This window comes from Hypanus sabinus, chromosome 1 (genome assembly GCF_030144855.1).
Source record: "Hypanus sabinus isolate sHypSab1 chromosome 1, sHypSab1.hap1, whole genome shotgun sequence".
Taxonomy (NCBI): domain Eukaryota; kingdom Metazoa; phylum Chordata; class Chondrichthyes; order Myliobatiformes; family Dasyatidae; genus Hypanus; species Hypanus sabinus.
This window is the reverse complement of record NC_082706.1, coordinates 206,775,285-206,791,339: the sequence shown is the minus strand read 5'-3', so window position 1 is coordinate 206,791,339 and position 16,055 is coordinate 206,775,285. Positions and strand designations below refer to the sequence as shown.

At 41.5% G+C, this 16,055-nt stretch overlaps 1 protein-coding gene across 2 annotated transcripts in view; it reads right to left on the bottom strand.

Moving 5' to 3' along the window:
* Window positions 1-16,055, bottom strand: part of sdha (succinate dehydrogenase complex, subunit A, flavoprotein (Fp)) — a 51,671-nt gene that overhangs the window by 23,027 nt on the left and 12,589 nt on the right. For both annotated transcript variants that reach the window (XM_059984692.1, XM_059984682.1), the window contains exons 4-8: window positions 14,686-14,829; window positions 13,301-13,465; window positions 10,420-10,568; window positions 8,456-8,580; window positions 788-956 (exon numbers count right to left, since the gene is read on the bottom strand). In XM_059984692.1, the coding sequence (XP_059840675.1) occupies window positions 788-956; window positions 8,456-8,580; window positions 10,420-10,568; window positions 13,301-13,465; window positions 14,686-14,829 (752 nt within the window). The remainder of the gene's footprint in view (window positions 1-787; window positions 957-8,455; window positions 8,581-10,419; window positions 10,569-13,300; window positions 13,466-14,685; window positions 14,830-16,055) is intronic.

Below are 16,055 nucleotides of genomic sequence, written 5' to 3'. Positions count from 1 at the left end.
GTAGTTTGGGGAATCAGTTCAGTGTTTTCGTGAGTGAAGTTATCCACAACTGTTCAGGAGCCCGATGATTGATGGCTGCTCCCGAACTTGGCATGGGACCCAAAGCTCCATGAACTGTAACCCATCCCAGTTCATATATAGCCGATTCAATAGCAACACTTCTGTTTGAGCTTAGGAATACTGCTCTTATTCTAAGCATTAAATTAATCAAACTCTATAACCATTTCTATAGCTTGCGGCACAGAATTCCAGCTAATCTCTGCCCTCTTGTGGATGATCAAAAACCAGCAGTTTAAAACAATTCACCCCAGCCCTGCCTTTCTGAAAACGAGGGAAGTAGGGTTAGATTAAATGCACTACATACGGGAGATCCCTTTCTCTCCAGCCCTCAACTTTTTCTACCCAGCTGGGTTCACTTATCACCTTCTAGCTACCCTCCTCTCTCCCCCCCCCCCACCTTTTTCTTCTGGCATCTTCCCTATTTCTTCTCATCCTGGTCTTGGCCGAAACGTCAACCTATTGTTCATTTCCACAGAAGCCACCTGACCTGCTGAGTTCCTCCAGCATTTTGCGTGTGTTACATAGAAGAGATGTCCCAGAATTCAAACAAATCTGTGTGTCAAGTCAGCTATTTCCCTTAAAGGAATTCGAGAGTTATTGCTTGGCTATTTTTGCAAACTGAGAGCCAGATGTTGATGGAAGAGCAGAGACAAGGTAGGTGGCCGAAAGATAAAGTACAATTTTCAACTGCGCAAAGAATTCATAAGGCTAAGTATGAAAATCTTACCGTCCTTCACGAATTTCAATTGTCATGGATCGTGAAACAACATCCCTTGAAGCCAGATCCTTTGCAACGGGAGCATAACGTTCCATAAATCTCTCCCCCTCACCATTAATGAGAATTCCACCTTCGCCACGACATCCTTCAGTAATCAGACAGCCAGCACCATAGATTCCTGGATTAGGGTGGGAGGAGGTTTGATAGGTGACCATGCAGGAGGAAAAGAAAAATCGCTTGCAGGAATATTTAAATCTGACATTGCATAGTACAAGTTGAAAATTTAAACATCTGCTTCTAAACCTTCAAGTATCCCTTTAAAACCCTTTAGATATCCCTCTAAATCTTTCCCATCTGTTCAAGTGACTTTTAAACGTTGTAATTGTACCTGTTTGTACCACCTTCTCTACCAACTCATTTCATATACCCATCATTCCCATAAGATTTAGGAGCAGAAGTCGGCCATTCAGCCCATTGAGTCTGCTCCGTTATTCAATCATGGGCTGATCCACTTCATCCAGTCATCCCCACTTCCCTGATTTCTCCCCATACCCTTTGATGCCCTGGCTAATCAAGAACCTATATTATCTCTGCCTTAAATGCACCCAATGACTTGGCCTCCACAGCTGTTCATGGCAACAAATTCCACAGATTTCCCTTTGTGAGAAACGTGTCCTTCGGTTCTCTTAAACATTTCTCCTCTCAACTTGAAGCTATAGTTTATTTTTAGTCCCCCATCCCTGGAGAAATAACTGCGAGCATATGCTATCTTTGTTATTTTAGAAAGGTGACCCTCAGTCTCTGACAACCCAGGGAAAACAGCCCCAATCTATCAAGTCTCTCCTCATAACTCAAGCCCTCCAGTCCCATCTACACTCCTCCTCACGAGTTTAATCACATCTTTTCGAAAGCCTGGTAATCAGAAATACGCACAATGATTCAAGTGTGGTCTCACCACCATCTTGTACAGCTGAAACAGGTATCAGCTCCTGTGCTTGATGCCTTTGTCAATGAAGGTAAACGTATTGCACTCCTCCTTCACCACCTTGCTGATATGTGTTGCCACTTTCCGGCACCCTCAGGACTCTCTTGTTCTTTGACCCTCCTCCAGTGTGCATATCCTGTTCCCATCCAATCTCAACTGTCAACTATCCTTGTCACATCCTCAAAGAATTCAAGTGAATTTATTGAACAGAACTTACTTTACATTAAAACAATGCTGAGTAGGTTTGATTACATTCTGTTTACCAAATGAAGTTATTTCCTCTCTAATGTCAAGAAAACGAGATTGTGGTGCTATTCCAGCCTGTGTGAAAAAGATATTTACAATGTATGCAGAGCGGCTTAATTAAATGAAAATTCCTATATGTACATGTAACAAGTGACTTTGGTAGTCCATAACGCTCAAAGGCCATTGGCAAGCCGGGGTGTAGCGTTACTCAGCTGCACAGCAGCCCTTGGGAAGAAGCTGCTTTTCAGTCTTACTGTCTTGGCCAAGATGTTTCAGATGGCAGGAGACTGAACAGGCAGCATCTGGGATGAGATGGGTCTTTAATAATGTTACGAGCATGCCGTAGGTACCGAGAGCTGGAACTTGGCTCCAGGTCCAGTAGTTGATTCCCAGTGATGTACTGAACCATTCCAATCACCCATTGGAGTGCTTTGTGATCTGTCTTGCTTAGCTAGAGTACCATACTGTCAGTATGCTCTCTATCACACATCGATAAAAACTGACCAGCAATTCTTGGGGCAGATTAGGTTTCCTCAAGCATCTCAGGTAGTACAGTCGCTGGTGTCTTCAGACCAAGACAGCTCCTCGGATATGCTCATCCCCAAAAACTTGAAACTGGAGACCCTTTCCACTACCTCACCATTTATGAATAGTGGGATTTGCTTGGGACCTCTTGCCTTCCTGAAGTCATAAATCCTTAAAAATCTAATTCTTTGACCAAGATTTTATTTGCTTATCCAACTACATCCTTTACTTATTTGTTTCTGGAAGGTTCTTCAGATATTTTAGTGGATCAAAGGTGAATTGTAAATACAAGCTGTTGTTGCTATTAAAAGATCCACCTTTAAGACATTCAGTAAGTATTAGTGAAGGAAAGATCTCTTTTTTCCTGTAAACAGTCTCTTAAGTTGAGATAAAAATAGAAACAAGAGAAAATCTGCAGATGCTAGAAATCAGAGCAACACACACAAAATGCTGGAGGAACTCAGCAGGCCAGGCAGCATCTAGGAAAAGAGTACAGTTAAGGTTTCGGCCCAAAACTCTGGCTACACTCTTTTCCATAGATGCTGCCTGACCTGCTGAGTTCCTCCAGCATTTTGTATGTGTTGCTCCTGAAACAGAAGGTAGCTTTTTTGGTATAATAAAGCATTTGTCCTATTAATAGTGTTCTGCATTGGATTGGGAAAACAATTTTAATTATGTCCTTTCTGACTGATTAATTCCTTGCATTAGCTATTAAAATATGTTGAATTATTGTCTGATTATGTCCAATCGAATATTGAAAGGTCTAGGTGGAGTAGATGTAGAGAGAATGTATCTCATAGTGGGGGAGACTAGGCCTAGGGGAGACAGCCTCAGAATGGGACATCCCTTTACAAAAGAGATGAGGAATTTCTTAAGCTAGGAGGATGTGAATCTATGGAATTCATTGCAACAAATGTCAGAGGAGCTGACTCATTGGGTGCATAAAAAGCAGAGGTCAATAGGATCTTGATTAGTGTCAGAGTATCAAAGGGCACAGGGTGAAGGCAGGAGATGGTATTGAGAAGGATAATAAATCAGCTATGATAGAATGGATGAGCAGATTCGATGGGCCAGATGGCCTAATTCTGATCTTGTTTTATGGTCTTGTGGACAGCTAAGACAAAAAACCTTATCATCAAAAGTTGCAATGATATATTCTACAATGCAGACAAGTTGTCAGGAACAGGTTCTGTTCCTGAGAACCATCTGTTAGCCAAACTGCTCATAAGGCAGAAATGAATAAAATCTGACTGAGGAAGAGGATCATATAAAAAGGTGATTAGGCATAAATGGGAAGAGCAGCTGGTAAGCATCCTCACTATCTTGTTAAGGAGCCAGTACAGCACTCCCAGCTCTGCTCGGCTGAGCTCAGCCTGAACATTATGGCTCAGGAAAGAGAGACAGCATCCCCACCCACTGTGAGATGCCTGTTGCTCTACAGCTAGCAAATCCATAAGATCACATGACCATCAGATATAGAATTAGGCCATTTGGTCCATCAAGTCTGTTCTGACATTTCATCACGGCTGATCCATTTTCCCTCGCAGCCCCAATCTCCTGCCTTCTCTCCGTATCCTTCATACCTTAACTAATCAAGAATCTATCAACCTCTGCCTTAAATACGCTCAATGACGGCCTCCACAGCCGCATTGGCAATGAATTCCACAGATTCACCATTCTCTGCCTAAAAAAAAACCTCAGCTCCATTCTAAATGGACACCCCTCTATCCTGAGCTTGTCCTCTAGTCTCAGAACCCCCACAGAGAAAGTACCCTCTTGAAATCCACTCCATTGAGGCACTACAACATTTGATAGGTCTCAGTGAGATTCCCTTCCATTCTTCTGAATTCCAGTGAGTACAAGCCCAAAGCTATCAAACACTCCTCATATGATAAACCTTTCAATCCCAGAATAATTTCTTAGATAAGAGGCCCAAAACTGCTCACAATACTCCAAGTGAGGCCTCAGCAGTGTCCTAAAAAGCCTCACCATTACATCCTTGCTTCTATATTCTAGTCTTCTCAAAATGAATGCTAACATCACATTTGCCTTCCTCACCACCGACTCAAACTCAACCTGCAAATTATCCTTTAGGGAATCTTACACAAGGACTCCCAAGTCCCTTTGCAACTCAGATTTTTGAACTTTCTCTCTATTTTGAAAATCGTTTGTGCTTTTATTTTTTCTACCAAAGCGCATGATCATACACGTCCTGACTCTATATTCCATCTGCCACTTCTCTGCCTATTCTTCTAATCTGTCCAAGTCCTTCTGTAACCTCTCTGCTTCCTCAACACTACCTGCCCCTCCACCTTTCTTCGTATCATCCGCAAACCTGGCCCCAAAGAGATCAATACTGTGATCCAAGTTTAACGTAAAAAGCTGTCCCAACACAGACATGTGTGAAACACCACTAGTCACCAGCAGCCAATAAGAAAAGGCTCCCTTTATTCACAGGCTTTGTCATCTGCCAGTCAGCCAATGCTATATATTTATCTTACCTGTAATACCAAGGGCTCTTGTTAAGCAGTGTCTGGCATCTTGTCAAAGGCCTTCTGAAAATCCAAGTATAACATCCACTTCTCCTTTGTCTATTGTGTTTGTAATTTCTTCAAAGAATTCCAACAGATTTGGCAAGAAAGATTTTCCCTTCAGGAAACCATGCTGACTACAGCTTACTTTATCATGTGCCTCCAAGTTCCCGAAAACACATCCTTAACAAGCGATTCCAACATCTTCCCAACCACACAGGTCAGACTAACTGGCCTATAATTTCCTTTCTTCTGCCTCTCTCCTTTTTGGAAAAGTCGAGTGACTTTGCAATCTTCCATTCTAGAATCAACCGATTCTTGAAAGATCTTTATTGATGCCTCCACAATCTCTTCAGCCACCTTTTTCAAAACCCTGGGGTGTACACCATCTGGTCAAGATGAAGTATCTGCCTTTAGACCTTTCAGTTTCCCAAGAACCTTCTCCCTAGTAATAGCAACTTAAAACATTTCTGCACCCTGACATTATTAGTGTCTTCCAAAGTGGGCTGATGCAAAATACTTTTGGCATCCTCTTTAATATTATCGGCTAGCTTACCTTTGTATTCCATCTTTTCCTTCTTGATGACTACTTTAGTTGCCTTCTGTTGGTTTTTAAAAGCTTCCCAATCTTCTAACTTCCCACTACTTTTTGTTCTATTATATGCCCTCTCTTTGGGTTTAATGTTGGTTTTGACCTCTCTTGTTCGCTACAGCTGTCACATCTTGCCTTTAGAATACTTCTTCCTCTTTGGGATGTACAGTGGTATGCAAAAGTTTGGACATCCCTGGTCAAAATTTCTGTTACTGTGAATAGCTAAGTGAGTAAAAGATGAACTGATTTCCAAAACGCATAAAGTTAAAGATGACACATTTCTTTAATATTTTAAGCAAGATTACTTTTTTTATTTCCATCTTTTAGTTTCAAAATAACAAAAAAGGAAAAGGGCCCAAAGCAAAAGTTTAAGCATCCTGCATGGTCAGTACTTAGTAATACCTCCTTTGGCAAGTATCACAGCTTGTAAACACTTTCTGTAGCCAGCTAAGAGTCTTTCAATTCTTGTTTGGGGGATTTTCGCCCATTCTTCCTTGCAAAAGGCTTCTAGTTCTTTGAGATTCTTGGGCTGTCTTACATGCAGTGCTCTTTTGAGGTTTATCCACAGATTCTCGATGATGTTTAGTTCAGGGGACTGTGAGGGCCATGGCAAAACCTTCAGCTTGTGCCTCGAGGTAGTCCATTGTGGATTTTGAGGTGTGTTTAGGATCATTATCCTGTTGTAGAAACCATCCTCTTTTCTTCTTCAGCTTCTTTTTTTACAGATGGTGTGCTGTTTGCTTCCAGAATTTGCTGGTACTTAATTGAATTCATTCTTCCCTCTACCAGTGAAATGTTCCCTGTGCCACTGGCTGCAACACAAGTCCAAAACATGATCGATCCACCTCCATGCTTAACAGTTGGAGAGGTGTTCCTTTCATGAAATTCTGCACCCTTTTTTCTCCAAACATACCTTTGCTCATTGCAGCCAAAAAATTCTATTTTAACTTCATCAGTCCACAGGACTTGTTTCCAAAACGCATCAGGCTTGTTTAGATGTTCCTTTGCAAACTTTTGGCGCTGAATTCTCTGGTGAAGACACAGGAAAGGTTTTCTTCTGACAACTCTTCCATGAATTGTGCAGGTGTTGCTGCACAGTAGAACAATGCACCACTAGTCCAGTGTCTGCTAAATTTTCATGAAGGTCTTTTGCAGTCAAACAGGGGTTTTGATTTGCCTTTCTAGCAATCCTGCAAGCAGTTCTCTCGGAAAGTTTTCTTGGTCTTCCAGACCTCAACTTGACCTCCATCGTTCCTGTTAACTGCCATTTCTTAATTACATTACTAACTGAGGAAATGGCTACCTGAAAACGCTTTGCTATCTTCTTTTAGCCTTCTCTTGCTTTGTGGGCATCAATTATTTTAATTTTCAGAGTGCTAGGCAGCTGCTTAGAGGAACCCATGGCTGCTGATTGTTGGGACAAGGTTTGAGGAGTCAGGGTATTTATAAAGCTTTGAAATTGGCCTTTCCTAACGATGACTGTGAACAAGTCATAGCCCTAACAAGCTAATTAAGGTCTGATACCTTAGTAAAAGATATCTGAGAGCTCAAATCTCTTGGGGTGCCCAAACCTTTGCATGGTGCTCCTTTCCTTTTTTTCACTCTAAAATTGTACAAAACAAAAATAATCTTGCTTAAAATGTTGAAAAGAATGTTTCATCTTTAACTTTATGACTTTTGGAGATCGGTTCATCTTCTACTCACTTAACTATTCACAGTAACAGAAATTTTGTCCAGGGGTGCCCAAACGTTTGCATGCCACTGTATATACCGTACACCTTCTGAATTGCTTCCAGAAATTCCGGCCATTGCTGCTCTGCTGTCATCCCTGCCAGTGTTCTTTTCCAATCAATTTTGACCAGCTCCTCTCTCTTGCCCCTGTGATTCTCTTTACTCCATTGTAATATTGGTACTTCTCCTCAAATTTCAGGGTGAATTCTATCATATTATCACTGGCCCCGACAAGTTCCTTTACCTTAAACTTTCTAATCAATTCTGGTTCATTGCACAACATCGAATCTAGGATAGCTGATCCCAAGTAGGCTAAGCTATGAGCTGCACTAAAAAGCCATCTTGTAGGCATTCTAGAGATTTCCCCTGAATTTCCTGATCTATCTGTATATTGAACTCCCCCCCCCCCCCAATGACTATGTAACATTGCCCTTTTGGCATGCATTTCTATCTTCCCTTGAAATCTGTAGACAACATCTTTATCACTGTTTGGAGGTTTGTATCTAACATCCATCAAGTTTTTTTTTAAAACGCTTGCAGTCTCTTAGCTCTACCCAGGATTCTATGTCACCTCTTTCTATTGATTTAATTTCATTTTCTACCAACAGAGCCAACCCACCCCCTCAGCCTACCTTCTTGTCCTTCTGGTACAAAGTGTCCCCTTGGATGTTAAGCTCCCAGCTATAATCTTCTTTCACCCATGATTCAGTGATGTCCACAATATCATAAACCAATCTGTTAATGTGCTACATGTTCACCTGCCTTATCCATATACTTCGTACATTAAATATAACACTTTCAGTCCTGTATTCATCAACCCCTTTGAGCCTTTTTACATTGCAACTCATCCCATTGACAGGAACCTTGCCCTATCATCAGCCTCTCCTTGCTAGCAGTCTCACTACACTCTGCCTCTGTTTGTAAGCTACCATTTCATCCTCAGCCCCATCACTCCTGTTCCCATTACTATCAACACACCAAGTCTTCCAAACATTTGTTCACAGGAATGGGACATTAAGAAGTCAGTAGTTTGTAAGGTGGGACACATGCGGGAGTAATCCACATACCTGTGGGATGAAACTGGACAAACTCTAAGTCCTGGTTTGATAATCCAGCCCGTGTGACCATGGCACATCCATCACCAGTGCTTGTATGTGCTGAAGTGCAGCTGAAGTAAGTCCTTCCATACCCACTGCAAGGTAAAAATATTTTCTTCACTGCCTAACATCTACATAAAAAGAACTCAGCCATGTTATCTACAAATACCTTTTCTAACATTATTCAAATGAAAAGCAGATTTTTGACTTATTAGTTTATAAGTCTTTATAAACTAAATACATGAACATCTTCTATGGAATATCAGGGCATTGCTTTCTTCTCCCATTGCCAACTTGCTTGGCTTGAAATGTTTTTTTGACCATTAAGGTGCACAACAGATTTGGAGTTTAGCCAGTAACAACAGCGAGTGGATTGCTCAGTGCTATCAAATCAATATAGAGCATAAAATGTAAGGAAGAACGTTACTAGAACCAAGAATAGAGGAAAGCTTAACAGCAACTAGGCAGTTACAAACTATTTTAAAGAGGTACTTCCAAGATTTTCTCAAACATGACCATCTCCCCTCACCCCACCTCACAGTGAATTGACTACATTCATTCAGCATTCATTTTGAAAGATGATTAAAAACCATAATACCATAAAACATCGGGGCACATTTAGGCCATTCGGCCCATCAAGCGTGCTCCACTACTCCATCATAACTGATTTATTATCCTTTCAACACTATTCTCCTGCCTTCTCTCCGTAACCTATGATGCCCTGACTGATCAAGAACCTTTAATTCGCTTAAGTATATCCAAAGACTTGGCCTCCACAGCCCTCTGTGGCAAAGAATTCCACAGAGTGCTACCCTCTGGCTAAAGAAAGTTCTACTCATCTCTGCTCTCAAGGGACATCTTTGTATTATGTGCCCTCTGGTCCCCTACTATAGGAAACATCCTCTGCATGTCTTCTCTCTAGGCCTTTCAATATTCAATAGGTTTCAGTGAGATCTCCCCCCTCATTCTTCTAACCTCCAGTGAATAGAGGCTCAGAGCCAAACACTCCCTGTAAGTTAACCCTTTTATTTCCAGAATCATTATCAAGAACCTCAAGACCCTCTCCAATGCCAGCACACCCTTTCTTATATCAGTGACCCAAAACTGCTCATGCTAAGTGAAAATTTGCAGTGGAATATCAGGAAACAAATTTATGTGGGGCAGTGCATTGCTAGTGAATTGCGATCTTTATCCAAAACAGCCAAAACTGTTACTCAAGTCTAAAGATATGGCAGAAAATATCTTATGAAATAAGATACAAATATATTATGACATAAATCAATAAAACTAAGAGGAAAGGAGCACATCAGGAGAGCTGGGACAACATAATTGTGACCATTTTCAAGAGAAGTGTGTAATTTCTGTTGGACCTGGTGATATTGATGCAGAAACTTTGCAGAGCAATGGCTAACACAAGGAGGCACAATTTTAAGGTGCTTGGAAGTAGGTACAGAGGGGATGTCAGGGGTAAATTTTTCCACACAGAGAGTGGTAGGTGCATGGAATACACAGCTGGCCACGGTCGTTGAGGCAGATACAATAGGGACTTTTAAGACACTCTACATGGATAGGTACATGGGCTATGTGGTAGGGTAATTCTAGGCAGTGTCTAGAGTTGATTACATGGTCGGTACAACATTTTGGGCCCAAAGGCCTGTAATGCGCTGTCGATTTCTAATTTCATACCTTGTCCCTGGCACTCCTTCTCTGCCACCTGTCGCACACCCTTCCTGCAGCACTCCACCCTCATCATTTCCAACATCCTTTGTTCACACCAGATTTACAAGCTCACTTTCTACTCCAAGTTGACAAATACAGTACTGTGCAAAGGTCCTAGGCACCCTGGCTATATATATTTGCCTAAGACTTTTGCACAGTACTGTAAATTGCACAAAGAATTTAACAAATACAGGGAAATAAAACCGAGCTCTTACCCAGTAGCAAGCACAGTATTATTGGCTCTAAATCGGTGAATAGATCCATCTTCCATACACAGTGCAATAACTCCTCGACACTCTCCATTCTCCATCAGAAGATCCAAGGCAAAGTATTCAACAAAGTAACTGGTGTCATAGCGTAATGACTGTGGAGCACATGACAACAACTTCCATTATCTTACAGATATAACACTGAAAGAATGCTTGTGCAGCAGGGGAAATGGTGAAGACCAACTCTTATGCAAAAATCAGAACCTTACCCAATAATGTGGGTTTAACATGAACTAAAGGTCTCCAACAGAACAAAATGATTTTATGTGGCAGCATCATTTAATTCCCCATCAGAATTAGGTTTATTGACACTGACATACATCATGAAATTTGTTGTTTTGTGGGTACCAAAACATAAGTTGGAGGAACTCAGTAGGATAGTTTGCATCTATGGATAGGAAAAAAGAATCAACATTTAAGGCCAAGATTTTTTAAGACTGGAAAGGGTCTTAGCCCCAAAAGTCAACTCTTTATTCCACCCCATAGATGTTATCTGACCTGCTGAAGTTCCTCTAACATTCTGTCTGTGTTACTCTGGGTTTCCAGCATCTGCAGAATCTTGTATGAATATAGTACAATATAGGACCTGACCTGCTTTCCTCACAATTGCATTAATATGTGGAGACCAGGACAAATCCTCTGATATGCTGACGCCCAGGAACTTGAAGCTGTTTGCACCCTCAATTATCTTTTGTGATACATTTTCAAAACAAATAGTTCTAATGTGGGTGAAGATACGTCTCTACCAGAAGAGGTGTAAGGCACTCCTTCCCTGCACTAGCAGGCAATTCATGCTTGGGCAAGATGTAGCACCTGCGTAGCATTCCCCCCCCCCACCTCCGATCAGGGGCACATGAAGCTATGGGAGCAGGTGATGGACGGTCGAATGAGCATCTGGTGTATATCACAAGTCCTGGTTATGTGACCACTGACACCAGGCAACCTCTGTAGAGTACTGATAATGGCTGGGGTCACCTGCCTTGTAAAGCCACTGCCTAGAGGGTGGCAATATCAAACTACTTCTGCACAAAAATTTGCCAAGAATTATCATGATCATGGATACAAGCATGAAACGACACATTAAATGATAAATGGACCCATATCAAATGACACAGTACATAATGATGGCCACCTAATGAATTTTTTACAAAATCAAGTTGTCGGACTTCATTTCTAATATTCGATGATGTTATGAGTACTGGACTTCAACACCAAGCTCAGCTGTGTCCTCACTTACCACAAATCATCAACACAAGTCCAGGAGACACAGGAGTGGAATTAGGCCATTCGGCCCATCGAGTCTGCTTGCCATTTCATTACAGCTGATTTCTTATCCCTTTCAACCCCGCTCTTCTATGCACCCAGATTCGACAGTCCCATACTTCTATTTCCATTGGCTTATCCACTCCAAACATATGTCTCTCAGCTCTAAAACGCCAGAATCTCCATGCTTTGCTACTGCTAACACTTGGTGCATTTCTTGTTTCAACTCAGTCCATCTACAAAGTCCCCAGAACTTCTTTCCTGCAACATTATAACTCTCTGACTTTCCTCTTTGAAGATGCCCCTCAAAATCAACACCGTTAGCAAGTTTTCAGTCATCATTCTGGGTGGCACAGTACAGCAGCAGTTTCTGTAATGCTTTACAGTGCCAGCAATCATAAGATTGGGGTTTAATTCCACTGCTGCCTATAAGGAGTTTGTAGGTTAGACACAGGCAGAAAGGTAGTGTGGTGGTTAGCACAACTCGATTACAGCGGCAGTAACCTGGATTCAATTCTGTCACTGCCTGAAAGGAGCTTGTGTGTTCTCTTTGTGAATGTGGGTGCTCCAGTTTTCTCCCACATAACAAAGACGTACGGGTTAGGGTTAGTGAATTGTGGGCTTGCCACGTTGGTGCTATAAGCATGGCAACACTGCACATCCTTTGACTGTGTTGATCAATGCACAAATGACCTATTTCACAGAACATCTCAATGTGTCGATGTACATGACAAATTAAACTAATCTTTAATCTTTATCGTGTCAAAACTGTGCCAAAATTTGTGTAATAAAATCCCTGTGAAAGTACCTTGAAGCTTTATGTCACACTAATAGCATTAGATAAACAGGCTGCTAGGAAGGAAACATTAAAATATGTTTAGGTAGGGTAAAATGTTAATTTTGGGGCATCATGAGAGCAGTGACACTATTACAGCTCAGGGTGTTCAATTTTGATGCCACCTGTAATGAGTTTGTATGTCCTCCAGTGACCTTGTGGGTTTCCTCTGGGTGATCTGGTTTCCACCCACAGTACAAAGACGTGCTGGTTGACAAGTTACTTAATTAGAGATACGGTGTGGAGTAGGCCCTTCCAGCCCTTTGTACCACACTGACCCAGGGATCCCCAACAACTCTGATTTAACCCTCACCTAATCATGGAACAATTTGCAACGACGAATTAACCTACAAATCTATTTCTTTGGATTGTGGGAGGAAACCGGAGCATCTGAAGCAAGCCCAACTATCCCATGGGGAGAACTTACAAACTCCTTACTGAGGACACCAAGACTGAACTCTAAACTTCAACGTCCCATGCAGTAATAGTGTTGTACTAATTGCTACCACGGCGGCCCACGCAGTCCTGTGTTTAGCCTCGGGTTGAATAAGTGGCTTGAGGGTAGTGTGGCTTGTTGGGCCAGAAGGGTCTGTTCCACATTGCTTCTCTAAGTAAACCTTAGTTGATGAAGGAGGATGTAAACACAATATTTTAAACTTAAGATATCTCTCCATAAAGAGCGAAAGACCCCTTGAATACTCCCAGCACTTTGTTTTAATGTCACCTTACCCTGCCATATAACGTGTGAAGCAAAGAGTGGCCCGTCCGGTCTGCAACACAACAGCAGCGATGCGCCTGTCCCCCTTTTCCAAACTGCAGGCTCTGTCCGCCAAATGCACGCTGGTAAATCTTGCCTGCCTCTGTTCTACTAAAAGGCATCCCATAGTTCTCAAGCTGGTGTGAAGATAAAGGAAAATACAAATTACAATCTATATCAAAGTAATGATTCAGAAAAATCCCGAAAAAAATAATGGTTTAGACTTCCCAAGGAAGTGGCTATAGAGATACCGTTTGCTTTTTTTTTGTGGTCTTCTGGACCTCATTAGCTTCAAGATAGTCCAGCGTGCTGGAAAACTACAAAAGCGTCTCAAAATGAGAGGGAAAAAGCAAGGAATTACGACCACTTAGATACACAACTTATAGAGTTAAAAGAGAACTACAGCACAGAAACAGGCCCTACGCCCCAGTGAGTTTGTCTATTCCCATCCACCTGCACCAGAGCTCCCCACCTACCTATCCAAACCTCATTTAAATGTTGAAATCGAAACCGCATTCGCCACAAGCACTGGCAACTCCTTCCACACTTTCACCACCCCCTCAGTGAAGTTGTTCCCCCTGATATTCCCCTTAAAATTTTCACTTTTCACCCTTAACCTATGTCCCCCTAGTCCTAGTCTCACCAAACTTCAGTGGAAAAAACCTGCTTGCATTTACTACTCATAATTTTATAGACCTCTAACAAATCTCCCCTCTTTCTCCCAGGATCCATGGAATAAAGTCCTAAAGTATTCAATCTATTCCTCAGGCTCTCAAGTCCCAGTAATATCCTTGTAAATTTTCTCCGTATTCTTTCAATTTGATCTCTTTATTTATTGGGAAGATGCTCAAATCCATTGTTGATTACGCACAATCAAAACAGTTTTATGAAAAGGAAAAACAGCTTTTGACAAACTTGGTCAAGTCGTTTGAGAATGTAATTTATCATGTGGACAATGAGGGTGTAATATATGTTCATTTCCAAAAGCAAATGCTGCCAGTTCCCAAAGTGATTCTCTGTGACATTAGCGGGCACAGGGATTTACAATGTGGTAAAGTTGGAAATGCAAAGAATTAAATTTTATTTTGAGTGAATTACAATTGTACTTAAGTAAATATTCAATATCATTCTATCACCATGTAACATTCAACAACCCAACTCTATTGTATCAGTGTAATTCAAATCTGACATCTAATTAATGATGAGACACGATAAGTTCCATATCATAACGAAGGAGGATACATGTATCCCAGTTGCAAAGACAAGAATGAGGTGCCAATTGTTGCACGTTAAGTTGCTGCATTACTGACTTTTAAATGCATTTCCAGTTTTTAAGATGGGAGACAAATCAGCTTACCTCAATGACAGCAGCGGGTGCCTGCTCCGTCATGTAGTGGATTGCATCCTGGTCTCCTAACCAATCAGATCCTTTCACTGTGTCATAAAAGTGCCACCTCCAGTCATCAGCCTCCATGTTACCCAGAGCTGCATTTATTCCACCCTGTAACAAGATTCAGAATGTTTCCTCTAAATCCGTAGCAACTCATTTAAATCGTTTTTTTTGGCTACCTATCAGCTACTGAGGAAATCAAACATTCCCCATATTAAATACTAGAATCAAATTCTGCCAGATGAAGTGTATAATACATCTGCTCTACATTGTCCCAATGGGGCATATGGGAGGTCCAGACAGGGATAACACTTATGGTGAAGGAGCTTGTCATGTCCATTCCAGGCCAGCTCATTCACCTTTGGTCCCCACTGGACACTCAGCTCAGAATCAATATCAGGTTTAATAGGACCGACATACAATGTGAAGTTTGTTGTTTTTACAGCAGCAGTACAATGTGATACATAGCTTAAAAAATAACAATGAACTACCAGTCTATGTGTATGTATACACATACACCGCCCCCCGTAGCTTCTTTCAATCCTGTGCAGTGTCTGCCAGAGGACTTTAGGTTCAGACCTAGGGAATAACTGTCAAACACAGTTTACTTAGAATTACATACTGTTTATTAGAAAGCTTGCGTTGTTCCATTGAACCACAAAACCCCACCTAGAGAGACTGGGAAAATCTGCAATCAAGTGAGCTCCAAGTACTGTCTGGGACTGCTTGTTAAACATTCATTATCACATACAGTCGGCCCTCCTTATCCATGGGTTCCGCATGCGCGCATTCAACCAACCGCGGATCAGGAAAACCCGGAAGTTCTCTCTCCAGCACTTCTTGTTTGAGCACGTAGAGACTTTTTTCTTGTCATTATTCCCCAAACAATACAGTATCACAACTATTTCCATAGCTTTTACATTGTATTAGGTATCATAAGTAATCTAGAGAAGATTTAAAGTATATGGGAGGATATGCATAGGTTACCGCAGATCGGGAATTGAAAAAAAAATGTAAGTTCTCTAAGTTGAAACAGGTACATTGATATTATTTAGCGTCAGTTAGTCAAACGTCCATTATTTTCACTTTATCCTTTAAAATTGTTCCGATTATTGACCGACTGTAGCCTAACACTTTTCCAATGACCAATGGTATTTCACCTCTTTCCAATCACTTTATTATTTCCACTTTATTTTCAATCGTGATTGCTTTCCGGCAACGGAACAGAAACTGCAGCAGCTGCAGGCGGCAATTCCCGAGCTCCACCGGGTCCTAAAGTCCACTGCACTGATACAGGTTAAATAAGGGGCTTGAGCATCCGCTTTTTTAGTATCCGC